The sequence below is a fragment of the Rhinoraja longicauda genome, chromosome 5 (assembly GCF_053455715.1).
Source record: "Rhinoraja longicauda isolate Sanriku21f chromosome 5, sRhiLon1.1, whole genome shotgun sequence".
NCBI classification, from domain to species: Eukaryota; Metazoa; Chordata; class Chondrichthyes; order Rajiformes; family Arhynchobatidae; genus Rhinoraja; species Rhinoraja longicauda.
Window position 1 is genome coordinate 48,703,284 of NC_135957.1, and position 16,496 is coordinate 48,719,779.

Here is a 16,496-nt window from a genome sequence, read left to right on the forward strand (position 1 = left end):
TTCTTGGGGGTTAATTAAGCTTAGTTTATAACTTGTAAGGATTTTCATGTCTTTATCAGACATTTTCATTTTCAAAAATGATAAAAATCTGATTATTAATGTATTCATTTTACAATGCTTTTGAGTGTTTCTGTTCATCAGAGAACATAAATGTCACAAGATAATCTGGTGAGATAGAGGATGATAGGTTAGCGAGAACAATTCAGAAAATAATTGGTAAGATAATGCTAGGGCAGTAAAAAAGAAAGTTGCAATCAGAAAATAAACCAGCGGACTAATTTTGATTAACATAGCTATTTAAATAATTACACTAGTTTGCTAGTTAATCAATGCTACTGGACTTTCCCTTCCCATTGTATATAAATGGCTAGTCAGGCTGCGTCTGTTGAAAAAGAAACCAAATCAACGTCAGAACTGCATGACCTACTGAGTGTTAGCAACATTTGCTGTATTGATTTCAGATTTGAGAACCTGCATTCATTGATTTTTGTGTATAGATGGCAGTCAGATGGAGTGGGAGAAACCGGGGGAGGGGGAGATGGAAATGGACTAGAATTTCTTTTAACAATCTTCTTTCCATCTCGTCTTGGGGTTACCATGTACTGGGAATTTTGCTTGGACAGCCATATTTTAATATATTGTTAAGACCTGTCAGCATGGATAGCGACAGAGCACATCAAAAAGCAACCGTCCCATGCAGGGGATCCGCTTTATTTGTGTGGGTTTTCTCCATTTTCCTAATCTTATGACGTTTCTGAATGGAATTGCTAACTGTTGACAGCTTAAGATAGTTTTGTAGCAACCATTGAGAATGGTCCAGGTCGTCGAACCCTCGGATTGGCCAGCGAGGTCACGTGTGAACGCGACCATGGGGATTGGTCCAGGGAGCGACATCGCTGATTGGCCAGCGATGTCATGTGCGCGTTTGGCGCCCGAAATAGTTAGTTCGGCGAAGTCTTCGAAGAAGACAGTAAGTTTTTGATGGTTGTCCTTTACCTTGTTGTTTAACTCTGTATTCGAATATTGCGGCTGCAATAAACTTCTTCTACAACCAACAAGTTTCCGGACTCGCCATATTGGTGACCCCGACGTGATCTGGACGATCACCGACTATGCAGGGACCCGACGCCTCGTCGGCGATGGCCGCGCCGGGCACACCGGAGTCAAGCGGCACGGTAGCGCAGCGGTAGAGTTGCTGCTTTACAGCAAATGCAGCGCCGGAGACTCAGGTTCGATCCTGACTACGGGTGCTGCACTGTAAGGAGTTTGTACGTTCTCCCCGTGACCTGCGTGGGTTTTCTCCGAGATCTTCGGTTTCCTCCCACACTCCAAAGACGTACAGGTATGTAGGTTAATTGGCTGGGTAGATGTAAAAAATTGTCCCTAGTGGGTGTAGGATAGTGTTAATGGGGATCACTGGGCGGCACGGACTTGGAGGGCCGAAAAGGCCTGTTTCCGGCTGTATATATATGATATGATATGATAAGCGCGGTAAGCGTTCACCTTCCGTGGTTTTGGACGCACGCACCGCAATCTTGGTTTGTACACACCGAAGCTCAATTTCATATAAAGAAGATATCGGACGACTCCACGAGGTATTACTACCTCGTCAGCGCTCTATCATCGGAGACGACCACGCGCGTGATGCGGTTCATCGTTAATCCACCTGCGGAAAGCAAGTACGAGGCCCTGAAGAAAGTATTACTGCGAATCTTCGGGTTTAATAAGCATGGTGGTGCGGCAAGACTTCTGCACCTACCGGATCTTGGAGACCGACTGCCTTCCGTCCTCATGTCCGAAATGATGATGCTAGCCGGTGAGCATACGGATTGCCCTATGTTCGAACAGGCATTCCGCGAGAAGCTTCCTGAGGATGTCCGACTGCTGCTCACGGATTGTTCTTTTAAGGACCCCGAAGCATATGCAGCGAAAGCGGACGCGCTCATAGCGGCTAAAAACAAGGCAAAGGACCAGGCAAGCGGTTCGATCAACAAGGTCTCGACATCAGTGACCACGCCACAGCGACGGCAAGATGGCGCCACGTCTCCCGCCAATTCTCCGAAAGCCCGCCAAAAAGATCCGCACAAGCGCGGCTGGTGCTATTATCACCTACGATGGGGTAGCGAATCCCGCAACTGCCGCTCACCTTGTACCTTCGCGGGAAATGCCTCGGCCGATCGTACATAGGGGCAGTTACGATTGGCCAGAACCGGCGCCTCTATGTCCATGATCGATTCACGGACACAGAATTTTTGGTGGACACGGGAGCCATCGTCAGTATAGTGCCGCCGACCGACCTCGAAACCAGATCGGGTAAGACAGGTCCCACCCTCATCGCGGTTAATGGCAGCCCAATTCGCACTTTCGGTATACGGAAGATGTCCCTTGTGTTAGGCCTCCGCATGTACGAATGGCCATTCATCATAGCCGACGTCAAACAAGCGATCTTGGGAGCAGATTTTCTCTGGGCTTTTTCACTGGTCCCTGATGTCCGCGGTAACGACCTCCGACCCTCCGCCGAAGATGAGCACGTCGCTCCGACAATCGCCTCCTCGCCCAGCCCTACTGTCCAGGCCGTCGTCGCGGCCCCCGACTCGTATGCTGAGATTCTGGCGGAGTTTCCAGAGCTGCTCATTCAACGTTTCGACACGTCTTCGGCCAAGCACGGCGTGGTCCATCACATCCGCACCGAAGGCCCTCCTGTTTTCGCTCGGGCCAGGAGGCTACCGCCAGACAAACTGGTGGTGGCACGGGCAGAGTTCAGGAAGATGGAGGAAATGGGAATTGTTCGTCAGTCTGACAGCCCGTGGGCCTCGCCGTTACATATGGTCTCCAAGGCATCTGGGGGGTGGAGACCATGTGGCGATTATCGGCGTCTCAATGCTGTCACCACGGCTGATCGCTACCCCATACCGCACCTACAGGACTTTTCATCTGGGCTGGAAGGAGCGGTGGTGTTCTCCAAAATCGATTTGGTGCGAGGATACCACCAGATCCCGGTGCGACCGGAGGACATACAGAAAACTGCAACGATTACTCCGTTCGGGTTGTTTGAATGGTTGCGTATGCCTTTCGGTTTAAAGAACGCGGCACAGGCTTTCCAATGACTGATGGACCGGGTGGGCCGGGATTTACCCTTTTTGTTTATTTATTTAGACGACATCCTGGTTGCCAGCACCTCAGTACAGGAACACCAGGCCCACTTGCGGACCGTTTTCCAGCGGCTCCAAGACCACGGGCTCATAATCCAACCCTCCAAATGTCAATTCGGCCTTCCTGCTCTTGATTTTCTAGGGCACAGAATTACCCCTGCCGGCGCCTCCCCTTTGCCCGAAAAGGTGGAGGCTATCCGGGCATTTCCTAGGCCCACCACAGTAAAAGGGCTACAGGAGTTCGTAGGCATGGTTAATTTCTACCATAGGTTCGTCCCGGCAGCTGCGCGAGTCATGCGCCCGCTTTTCCAATGCCTTGCAGGGAATCCGGTAGAGTTGATATGGTCCCCGACCGCAGAGTCGGCTTTTACAGCAGCTAAGGCAGCTTTGGCAGACGCCACCATGTTGGTCCACCCGAGCCCCTCCGCCCCCACGGCCCTGATGGTTGACGCCTCTGACGTGGCGATGGGCGGGGTTCTGGAGCAGCAGGTCGGTGGCCGTTGGCAGCCTTTGGCGTTTTTCAGCCGGCAACTAAATTCGGCTGAGCTGAAGTATAGCGCATTTGACCGAGAGCTTTTGGCCCTCTATTTAGCTGTTCGTCATTTCAGGTACTTCCTTGAGGGCCGCCCATTTGTGGCCTTTACGGACCATAAACCATTAACATTTGCTTTTGTCAAATTGTCTGACCCATGGTCGGCCCGCCAGCAGCGGCACCTGACTGCTATCTCCGAATTCACCACCGATGTCCGTCATGTCGCGGGTAAGCTTAATGCCGTTGCTGACGCCCTGTCTAGACCTGCTTTTCCCCCTATTTCGGCGGTGGACTGCGAAGTGGATCCCCAAGAGCTTGCGGAGGCACAGCTTCTAGCGGATACCGCTTCGGCATACCAGTCCACCACTTCGGGATTGAAGTTGGCCCAGGTAGCTTGTGGGTCAGAAGGCACAAAAGTCTGGTGCGATGTTTCTCTTCCCCGTCCCAGGCCGGTAGTACCGCCCTCCCTTCAGCGCCGGGTTTTCGATGCCATTCATGGGCTGGCGCACCCGTCCATCCGCTCCACCTCTGCTTTGGTAGCAGCTCGGTTTGTCTGGCATGGCCTACGGAAACAGGTAGCGGGTTGGGCGCGTGCCTGCGTTCCCTGTCAGACCGCTAAAGTCCAGCGCCATGTCCAGCCCCCCGTACAGGATTTCGAGGTCCCGGCTGTTCGTTTTTTCCACATCCACGTGGATTTGGTCGGTCCTTTGCCTTCCTCCCGGGGCTACACCCACCTCCTCACGGTGGTGGATCGGTTCACCCGGTGGCCAGAGGCTTTCCCATTGTCTGATATTTCGTCAGCGTCTTGTGCTAGGACTTTGGCCCTTCATTGGGTAGCTCGTTTCGGGGTCCCGGCAGTTATTACCACTGACAGAGGCCCACAATTCACTTCGTCCCTCTGGGCCGCGCTCGCAGAACTGTACGGGTCCAAGTTACAACCCACGACTGCATATCACCCCCAGGCAAATGGACTCGTAGAAAGGTTCCACCACCAACTTAAGGCGTCCCTCAGTGCAAGGCTTGAAGGCCCGGACTGGGTAGACCAGCTCCCTTGGGTTCTTTTGGGCATCCGGACTGCTCCTAAGCTAGATCTCGGTGCGTCGTCCGCAGAGCTAGTATATGGCTCGACACTTCGAGTACCCGGAGATCTGTTTCCGGACCCTTCAGACCAGCTGCCTACAGTCCCATCAGTGTTAGCATCTCTCCGGGAACGGGTGGGCTCCCTGGCTCCAGTTCCGACTTCACGTCATGGGTGTCCCATGGTACATGAACCGCCTTCCCTGAAGGACTGTGAGTTCGTTTTTCTGCGAAAAGATTCCCATCGCGCCCCGTTGCAGAGGGTCTATCAAGGGCCGTTCCGGGTTTTGCGTAAGGGAACGGCTACCTTCACCTTAGACATGTGCGGCAAGAGTGAGCTCGTCTCGGTGTCCCGGCTCAAACCTGCACATTTGGATCCGGATCAACCAGTCCTGGTCGGTCAAACCCCTAGGAGAGGCCGACCTCCGTTAGTTCCGCTCAGTCCAGGACCCCCCGTTCCGACAGTTCCTCCAGGACCCCCCGTTCCGGCAGTTCCTCCAGGACCCCCCGTTCCGGTAGTTCCTCCAGGACCTCCCGTTCCGGCTGTTCCGCCAAGTCCGGAACCCCCGGCTCCTGTGGTTCAGGCTGTCCCTCTCCGTACTCGTTATGGTCGCGAAATCCGGCTCCCTGCTAGGTTCCGCACCTCGGGTTCTGGGGGGGGGTCATGTAGCGACCATAGAGAATGGTCCAGGTCGTCGAACCCTCGGATTGGCCAGCGAGGTCACGTGTGAACGCGACCATGGGGATTGGTCCAGGGAGCGACATCGCTGATTGGCCAGCGATGTCATGTGCGCGTTTGGCGCCCGAAATAGTTAGTTCGGCGAAGTCTTCGAAGAAGACAGTAAGTTTTTGATGGTTGGCCTTTACCTTGTTGTTTAACTCTGTATTCGAATATTGCGGCTGCAATAAACTTCTTCTACAACCAACAAGTTTCCGGACTCGCCATAGTTTATTCATTTTAAACATTGTTTTTTAAATTAGCTTCATAAAGTCAACTGGAGGGATTTTCATTCCATCAATCTATTTAAATCCATGTGTTAGCATTATTAGCATGTTAATTGTTCTATTTTTACAAATACAGTCACTCCCAGCCAACCTGCACCCCCACCCAACACTCTCTCTCCTGTCCCACTCCACCCTTGCAAATGCACATTAAATGTCTCAGCAGTTCAGCATTACAAAGTGTATATAAATCAGCATTTCTCAACCGGGGTTCCCCGGAACACTAAGGTTCCGCTAGAGATCGCTCGGGATTCCAAGAGAAATAGTGATAAATAGGCTAATATGTAAATGCATTTTTGAGTCATTTTTGTGTTTAACATATTCCTAATTTTATTATACACATACGGCATATTCTTGGAAAATTCTTGGGTATTATAAAGTCTTCAACCTGTTATATAATTTTAAAGTATAATAATCATAGGGAATATATTTAGTGACGTCTATACAGCGCCAGTGTGAAACGGCCTTTAGTGGTCACTGGACAGGAGCTGTACGTGACAGATTTGTGTATCATCAAGTGACTCGCTCGAGTACAGACGCATGCACGGTCTCCATCAGTCCTGTCTGTGCTTCCTGGCGTGCAGGTACAGTTCCTCATTCACCCATATTAATTAGTAATGTTATAGATAGACCAAAGCACAAAAGACAAACCATATGGCCATCATCCGTTAATTCACTCACAAAATCACATGATGAGGGAAATTCACCGTTTTTATCTTTGCACCATTAGGGTGAAAGCTTAATCTCTTTTATAGCATTTAATTTTAACCAATTTTTTGCTTATTGCTGATTAGAGGACCCATCGATGGAACTCAGTTTACTGCAGTCCGGGGTGATGCAGAACAAGCTTTTGGGGATGGCAGCCGTGCATCTGTCCAAGCAGACACTGGTCTTAAATTGATCCAAATGCCAAACGTATGTCTAAATACTACCATGGTAGATCTAGGAAACGCAATGTCATAATGTGGACAGTAAGAATAAAATCAAAATCCATTTCCGTGAAATGTTTAAGGGGGGATTCAATCATGTTGGATTTCATAGCACCGTGTCCTTGGCTTGGAAGATCGTTCGTATTTACATCAAATTTCACTGCACTTTTTCACCACAGTTGTATACACGCGGTATCAAAACATTCTAGAACTGGTATAATATCGTAGAAAATTATCATGTTTTTCTGAGACTGAGGTTTTATTCAATAATCCATGACTTAACTTTGAAATCTCGTTTGGGGTTATCTTTTGGGAAGAGTGCTGATCTGATAACACATCTGCATTGGTTCTTCAGTCCACAAACAAACTGAAGAATCAGGTTAATTTGCAGGCAATAGATAAGATGTAACTTTGGGCAAAATGACTGTGATATTGCCTTTGTTGTCCTTTGACTGTAACTGGAAATTTTCTGTCTTCTAGAATCAGCACTTAAAATCATGAATGCCACACATGCACAATTTGTAATGATACATTTTCACTTTCCTTTGCCAAAGAGTAATAATATTTAATGTGACAATGCATCACTGACTCTAACCTCTACTTGCAACTAATGTGTCTCTTAGAGGCTGGTGGGTGGACAAATAGATGCAGAGGCAATAGGAGAAATGTACTCTGCCTGCCCAGATGTGAGGTAAAGGAGGAAAAATGCCATTCATTAAGATTCCTTCCACTAACCTTATGACATGTGCCATTTGTTGGAGACAATGTTATTAAATCTCTAACTACCCCTTTACAGCAAGAGTACAAGAATCTCTGAACTATAGGCAAGCACTCAGAATGTTGTGGGCAATAGTGGCGATGAAATTTAAATGTAATAAACCCTAGAGGTTTATTGATATGATCACGTGAACAGCAACATTTCAAGGTACAATGATTAAGCAGGCTAGGAAGCATTGTTAAACAATGTTTGTACATAATCATCATTAACCTCACCTCCATTCTTGGCAAGTGTTTCTTAGGTACCTATCCTTAAAACAGTAATATTATACTCTAAGCTTAGCCTTGAAAAATGTGCCCTTTATAAGCTACTGATCAATAACTGTAACAACATGTCAGAACATGGAAAAACCTACCAGGTCCCAGTTTTGCCACTGCATAGAGAAGATCATAGTTGATGATTGGAGTCGCGTCATCAATTTGTTGCCAGCCCACAGGTGGTGATGCTGGAGGGGAGATGAGAAACTGTTTTGCTGGCTGTGGAGGAGCAAGGTGCAGGTTATCTCCATCTGAACCTTGATTTTGAACCTGAGAAAAAAATATAGGTACCTGTTTAGGCCACAATCCACAGTGTATTAGATGACAGCAGCTGTTTACTTCCTGTGCTAATGATACCGGAAGAGTTAAATGGATTTAAATATATTTAATAATTACACGAGCCAAGATCATATTCCACTGCTAATGGAAGATTTTTTAAAATGTTTTAATGATGTTAAGGAGAAGTGATAAGATAGATGAAGTGGATCATTGACTTTGGTTGGGGAATCATGGGCCAAAAGCAGAAACTAAACATTAGAGAGGTCTTTTAGGAGTAAAATTGGAATATGTTGAAATTGGTAGCATTTTCAATAACTTTTCAGCAAACAACAGCTGGTTCTAGATCAATTGTTAATTTTATTTCTGAAATTGACAGATCTTTTAAAAGCAAAAATATTAAGGGATGCATGGGAAATGTACACGTAATCAAAGAACAGCCCTGAAGTTGCAGACTAGCTAAAACTGTTCTAGATGGAACGTGAAGCCTCCATAGCCAACAGTTTCCCAACTGTTACAAAATTGTGAACCATTGTGTGGGGTGAAGACTTCTAGCCAAATAAGGTGGAAGCAGACGATGAAGGGTGGTTCACACAAAGGGTGGTAGGTGTATGGAATGAGCTGCCACAGGAGGTAGTTGAGGCAGGGACTATTGCAAAGTTTAAGAAACAATTAGACATGTACGTGGATAGGACAGGTTTAGAAGGATAAGGGCTAACGCAGGCATGTGGGCATGTGTGTAGAAGGAACATGTTAGTCGATGTGGGCAAGTTGGGCCGAGGGGCTATATGGAAACATAGAAAATAGTTGCAGGAGTAGGCCATTTGGCACTTCGAACCAGCACTGCCATTCAATATGATCATGGCTGATCATTCAAGATCGGTATCCTGTTCCTGCTTTCTCCCCATATCCCTTGATTCCATTAGCCCTACGAGCTATATCAAATTCTTTATTGAAAACATCCAGTGAATTGGCCTCCACTGCCTTCTGTGGCAGAGAATTCCACAGATTCACATCTCTCTGGCTGAAAAAGTTTTTCCTCATTTCAGCCCTAAATGGCCTACCCCTTATTCTTAAACTGTGTCCCCTGGTTCTGGTCTCCCCCAACATGGGGAACAATTTTCCTGCATCTAACCTGCCCAATCCCTTAAGAATTTTATATGTTTCTATAAGATCCCCTCTCATCCTAAATTCCAGTGAATATAAGCCCAGTCGATCCATTCTGTCATCATATTTCAGTCCCACCATCCTAGGGATTAACCAGGTGAACCTACACTGCGCTCCCTCAATGGCAAGAATGTACTTCCTCAAAGTAGGAGACGAAAACTGCACACAATACTCCAGGTGCGGTCTCACCAGGGCTCTGTACAACTGCAATAGGACCTCCTTGCTCCTATACTCAAATCCTCTTGCTATGAAGGCCAACATGCTGTTAGCTTTCTTCACTGCCTGCTGTACCTGCATGCTTACTTTCACTTGACTGATGTACAACCACACTCAGGTCTCGTTGCACCTCCCCTTTTCCTAATCTAACACCATTCAGATAATAATCTGCCTTCTTGTTCTTGCCACCAAAGTGGATAATCTCACATTAATTTCAAATTATACTGCATCTGCCATGCTTCTGCCCACTTACCCAACCTATCCAAGTCACCCTGCAGCCTCATAACATCCTCCTCGCAGCTCACAATGCCACCCAGCTTTGTGTCATCCACAAACTTGGAGATGTTATATTTAATTCCTTTGCCTAAATCATTAATATATATTATAAATAATCAGCCTTACGGCACCCCACCAGTCACTGCCTGCCATTCTGAAAAGGACCCGTTAATTCCTCCTCTTTGCTTCCTGTCTACCAACCAGTTCTCTATCCATGTCAATACCCTACCCCCAATACCATGTACTCTAATTTTGCACACTAATCTCTTGTGCGGACCTTGTCAAAGGCTTTTTGAAAGTCCAATATGCCACATCTACCGGCTCTCCCTTAACCATTCTACTCACAAAATTCCAGAAGATTAGTCAAGCATGATGTCCCCTTCATAAATCCATGCTGACTTTGACCGATGTCACTGCTTTGTAAATGTGCTGCTATTACATCTTTTATAATCGACTCAAGCATCTTCCCCACTACCGATGTCAGGCTAACTGGTCTATAATTCACTGTTTTCTCTCTCCCTCCTTTCTTAAAAAGTGGGGTTACATTAGCTATCCTCCAGTCTACAGGAACTGATCCTGAGTCAATAGAACATTGGAAAATGATCACCAATATATCCACGATTTCTCGAGCCACTTCCTTGAGTACTCTGGGATGCAAACCATCAGGCCCTGGGGATTTATCTGCCTTCAGTCCCAACAGTTTACCCAACATCATTTCATAACTAATGTGGATTCCCTTCAGTTCCTACGCTAGATCCTCAGTCCCCTAGTATTTCTGAGAGACTATTTGTGTCTTCCTTAGTGAAGACAACACCAAAGTACCTGTTTGACTGTATGACTCTAAGTCCACCTCACCTTGAAATACATCAAGGTGAGGTTTACGCCAAAATTTGCGAGAAGGAGTAAGACTGAAAGGAAAAGTAGGGTGAGAATAAAGTGATGGAAAAGCATGTTTTCTTTGAACAGCTGTATCCAAAAATACATTGACAGTCTGATCTCAACAACTGATGTTATTATGTTGATGCTATCTGTTCTTGTTCTTTTAAGAGTTAGCAGTTATTTCATTATCTGAACAGTCCTCTCAGAATAACATTAAGGAGTGATTGGATCACATGGAGAGAGGCATGTTTGTTTGATGTTTTATAAACTTGAAAATAAAACAGCTAATGACTGTATATTAGATGCATTGGGATCTGGTTTCGAAAGTAATGCAGACTAATGAGAACAATATTTGGACTCTGTTGCAAGGGTTCTAATTGAAGTACGTTTGGATAGTCTCAATTACTGCACTAAACCCAGCACCAATTGTAACTTTATGAACAAGTAGGGAGAGGATTATATTTTATGTTTCAATGTAATTTTGTAGGCATTACGTAAAATCTGCACCTAATAGTTTTCTAAACCTGGCTTTAATTGGATTCGGTATTGAGATGAGATAAAAACAAGCACTTTTAGCCATTATTTACAGATTTTACAGTCTTTACGTGCGTAAGTATTAAGAAAGATCTGGCACCGTCAAAAAAATCTGGCAGGATCAGTAAGGAGTATCCTGACAGGTTTTCTTTACAGTGTTCCACCCAGATGATAAATATATTCCTGTCATGTTGTCAAATCTATATATATATATATTACTAAAACTTTGTGTGTCTGTGCTTATATTTGTTCTGGAAATACAGCCAAAACGGTACACGGTAGTGCAACAATTTTAGGCCCACCTTACTCACCATTGGCCTGGGGCTCAAATGTTTGTTATATATTTTTTAATTTTCACTTTTCCACCGTCAGCCACGTTCAACGTCACAATGGGACGGGAGTAGCAGCCAATGAGGGAGGGGGGCTGCTGAGCTGTCAAGCTGAAACTTTAATAAATGTGCTCCCACCCCCTGCTAGGAGGAGTGGTGCCCTTCCCGGCGTACCCTGCGCCTGACCTTCCTCCAATGGTGCAGCTTGGCAGCAGAGGGTCAAACAAGATGGCCGTCCCCGCCATTCGCTGCCAAGCTGCAGGAGGTTTCGGGTCCACGGATCACTCTGGCCGCAGCGCTGGCCACACAGGGCCGAGGTGAGTGGCTCCCTCCCCCTATCCCTGTCCCCCCTCGCCCACCAACGGCACCAGGGGACACTCCCTTCCCAGCAACGGGTCCATGGAGCGTCAGTTGGGGGAGGATTGCCGGGCCCGCAGGAGTGGTTTGGACCCAACGAGGGTTGCCGTGCCCGCAGTAATGCCCGCATGAGAGATTTGGACCAACAAGGGTCTGTGGGTTTGTGGGTTTGTGGATATATTTGTTCTCAAAATACAGCCAAAACGGTACACGATAGTGCAACAATTTTGGGCCCACCCTCCTCACCATTCCCCTGCGGTCTCAATTGATCAAGTTTTGTTACATTTTAAAAACAATTAACTTAATAAACTTTAATAAATGTGCTCCCCCCCCCCCCCCCCGCCGGGAGGACCAGCGCCCGTCCCGGTGTGTCCCGCGCCTGACCTTCCTCCCATGGTGCAGCACGGCGGTAGAGGGTCAAAGAAGATGGCCATCGCCGTCGAGCTGCCGCTGCAGGAGAGGTTTCCACCAAACGGGTCAAGTGCTTGCTCAGGCTGACGCGATGGCCACCCGGGGCCGGGGTGAGTGGCTCCCTCTCCCCTTTCCCCTTTCCTCTTCCCCCTCCCTGGCTGGCAACGGGTCCACGGGTCATCAGTTGGGGGGGTTGCTGCACCCGCAGGAGAGGTTTGGACCCAACGGGTCCACGCCCGTCTATTATAATTCAATAATTCTGTGAAAACCAGACCAGGACTGAACAATATAAATCCTGATATGAACCACTGAAAATGAAGTAAGCTGGTATTTTTTCTATTGCTATTTAAAATCAATGTTCTTTTCAAATTCAAATTTGAATGGTTGACATCTAATTCTAATATTCTTATAGGATAGAAATCATTCACGGCCCTAAGATGCCCTAATTGGATAGTCCAGGTCAACCTGATTCGGGTTTGGAGATCATCCAGATAACGAGGGTGAGCTGCTGACTCGAATTGCAATTTTATAACCAATCCATGCCTTTTCAGGAACAAATCCATCTCATCATCTTAATAATAACTAACTCAAGTAATTGCAAGATTGGCAGAGTGAGGGAGAGTGAAGTGTGAAGGTGAATGGCAGAATATGAAAGCAGCAATAATGTCTCTAAGATCACCTTTAAATCTCATACAATTTCGAAGGCACATTCAAGGCATGTGAAGCAAGATGAATACCTCCTCTTTCATTGGGACTAAAAAGGCTCTTGGAGTCAGAAACCATAATTCAAATCCTCCCTCTGTATAAGCCCATATAAGAAGGGGGTCCAATACTTCGACATTCCGATGTTCCAAAGCACAAGAAACCACTTTCTAAAACGGTACATACACCACAATTCAAATTCTACCTAGAGCGCGCCACTTAAACGCCACATTTACTTAATGCACAAAATTCAAGGTTGCAAATTCATTACCATTACCTGTGCAAAGTAGAGTTTTAGCTTTTTCCCATTGAACTTTGTTTCGTGGAGCTCTATTCTGGCGCGAGCTGCTACTTTGGGATTAGTGTAGTTAATTCGTACACGCCTGAAACTTTTAAACAGCTGGAATGTGGCATGGTCGTCATAAGCCAAGAAAAGTGCTTCAAACTTCTCCTGTATTAAACATAAAGAAAAAAAATACTGATTTTATATATTTCATATTTATCAAAATATTTTAGCTTCCAAACAGTATCCTTTGAAAATATCATATATTTTACTCAACAACTTATTCCTACCTCCTTCCTATTTTTCCATATAAATTCACACAAAAGTGATAGGCAAGCTGTGTGTTTTCAGGATGCTATAAATCAATACCGGTTATTATTAATCTTGTGACATGGCTTAAATGGTAATGGTATTTGCAGACTCCTGGAACTAAGACCAAGGCAAAATGAAATAATGGCAATCTTGATCTAAATTTATATGAAAAAGCATTTTGCCACTCAGATAATTGCAGTGTCATTAAAGCCAAGGCATAAATCTTCACTTTCATCACCTGACTGTAATATGCCAGTGTGGATCACCTGCTTTTTGTAGCCTGCAAACAATTTTCATCCTGCTTTACATTGCTGATGATGGATGAAATGTCCTACCTTGCATGAGGCAGCTTAATCAAGAGTTTTGATAAGAATGATGTGATGTAATAGGCATCTGATGGAAGCTTTACATTATTTGCATTCTGCAAACCGAATGACATTTGAACATTTTATTCTACCCTCATTCATATCTGTTTTCTTTTGTCTCTTTTCCGTGCTCCCAATATGTTGGTCAGCCTTCAGGATTTACTTAAATGTCCTACCGTCATATCTGGGACAAGCTGGAAGTTTGGCACTTTATCATGTGGTGCAAGCAAAATGAACCAACTCAAACCTGGATAACACAATTATTTTCCAGAGGTAAACACCAGATGGTAATGAAAATTAGCAAGCCTGGTTATTTTATTATATCCAAAATGAGATAAATTAAAATAATTTGCTTTTAGCTTGAGTGAAATAAGATATCTAAAACATCCAACATATGAGAAAATTTAGTCAGAAAACAATGTCACAGGAATCACAATCTGTGATTAGCCCGTCCCAATGATTGCAACGAGACAGCAAGTTAACTTGGCAAAGCACTTCTACAACAGGATCCTGCCAATATTAACACCTAGCTTTTTCACCTCCTCCCCACCGCCCACCATGACGACCATGGCTGTCTTTCCCATGCCTGCTTTGTTTTCCGACTTAGCCCAATGGCTTAGTTCCCTACATCTCCGACCATGACCTTCTCCTGCTCCCGGTCATTAGCGATGGATTTCAGGGTCTCCACCTGTAGCCTTCTGTCAATGGGTTTCCTCCCTGGTTCTGGCAAAGCTGTCCATGTGGCCAGTGCTGGCTGGGAGCAAAATTGATGGAGTTCCTGTAATTAAGTTTGGCAGGATTTCCAGGTCTGGCCAGGTTGCTTGCCCTTCTCAAGCTTTTCTGTACCCTTTCTGTACATGTTGGAACCAAAGGCCATGAGTGATCAGTAGAGAGAAAAAATAAATTATCAAGGTACAATAAATAGTGTTTCACAAAACGTATCAAAATTATTCCCATGGGTAGCTTATCCAAAACAGGAGGAGGAAAATGTGGTAAATTTTTCATTGTATTCATATATTTTGTGTGCCTGCCAATGTGCCGAAAGAGGATATTCTATAATATTGACATGATGTGCAGTCATTGATTTTTTTTTCAAGACAGGAGGAGGTCATTTGGTCTTTTCTCCACATGTTCTTGTATTTTAAAAAATACTTATGCATTCTCCTTAAAATAACTATTGTGAATTCTGCACCACATTAGATCATTTTATGCCATAACCAATTAGAATGAAAACCAGATGTACATGAACTGTCAATTCACAATCGTTTTTTTCCATCTGACACCTAAATTACCCACATCATATTATATGACAGCCTGGAGATACTAAATATGTTGTAATGACTCAATTCTCCTAGCTCAGCGACACAAATTTGCAAAAAAATAAACATTACTTTCCAGAATTGTAGGTAGAACTAAAGATGCTTTTCGTAATGCTTGTTCAAAGTTTATGAGTGTAATATTTTCAACTAGTAGGTAGAAATACTTATTTTCTTTTTGTTTCAGAACAAACTGTGGAATGTAAATGTTTAAAGTTTCAGATTAATTGGATCTATAGGTTGTTTGGCATTTATGGCTGAGTACAAATGGTTACGACAAACTACAGTTATTTGAGGGAATGTATGACATAAACATTATTAGCATGCTTGTGAAAAACAAAACCATAGCTTTAGTGCCAGTATAACGTGAGCAGCTTTAGGGTATTAGTATCTAAAGGTCAACATTGCAATTATGTGAAAGCTGGAAAGGTGAAATAATTCAAGTAGTTCAACAGGAAGTGTACTATTTGCATAATCTAGTTGATGATAAATGAACTCTGATGCAAATTTTCTGAATTTGGATTTACCTTCAAGTGTCCTGAAATGTATAACCTGCCAACCACTAATTTACTATGCAGACCAGTGCTAATCTCTGGATCTGGCAACCGATGCTGAAAATAACATCCCAGAAAATCAAAATTTGAACTTTGAATGAGTATCTAATGCTTGCAATTTTTCCTTGGTTTATTTTTAAGTTTACTTTTATAATACTCTTCCCAATTCTACATACTTAATTGCTCTTTGTAGATTGTAGATGCCTAATAAATAATTTTCTTTCAATCTCTCACTGACTCAGCTCAACCTCTTGTGTGCAAGCAGTTCTTCCCTCGGTATAACCTCACGTTTCCTTCCATTCAGGTGCTTTACCTTTTGGCTGTTCTTATTTTCCCACTTTAATCCCAGAATGTATATTGAAGGATGGCCACTAACATTTTTGATATTCAAATATAGTGTGCTCAAAATTTTTCTGAAATATGCCTAGCATTAGCATGTGTAATATATGCTCGCATATCTTTGAAGGGACTATTCTGAATGCGATCAGTCTGAAGAAGGTTCTTGACCCGAAACGTCACCCATTCCTTCTCTCCTGAGATGCTGCCTGACCTGCTGAGTTACTCCAGCATTTTGTGAATAAATACCTTCAATTTGTACCAGCATCTGCAGTTATTTTCTTACATTATTTTTCAGATGCGAGGTAAGTTGGGAAATACTGGCAATCTATTCCATGCAAGCAAAGCACCAATACTGATTATCACTCAATGTTAATAGATTAGTGCATTGCAGCAAGAAGCAGTGAACAATGACTGAAGTTGTTTGGATTTCCTTTTCTGATCTCTAGCTGGTCT

The 16,496-nt window shown here is 44.8% G+C and overlaps 1 protein-coding gene across 3 annotated transcripts in view; it reads right to left on the reverse strand.

Moving 5' to 3' along the window:
• rcan2 (regulator of calcineurin 2) overlaps nt 1-16,496 on the reverse strand; it is a 237,565-nt gene that overhangs the window by 58,824 nt on the left and 162,245 nt on the right. For all 3 annotated transcript variants that reach the window (XM_078399503.1, XM_078399502.1, XM_078399504.1), the window contains 2 exons: nt 13,152-13,325; nt 7,826-7,997 (listed from right to left, as the gene is read on the reverse strand). In XM_078399503.1, the coding sequence (XP_078255629.1) occupies nt 7,826-7,997; nt 13,152-13,325 (346 nt within the window). The remainder of the gene's footprint in view (nt 1-7,825; nt 7,998-13,151; nt 13,326-16,496) is intronic.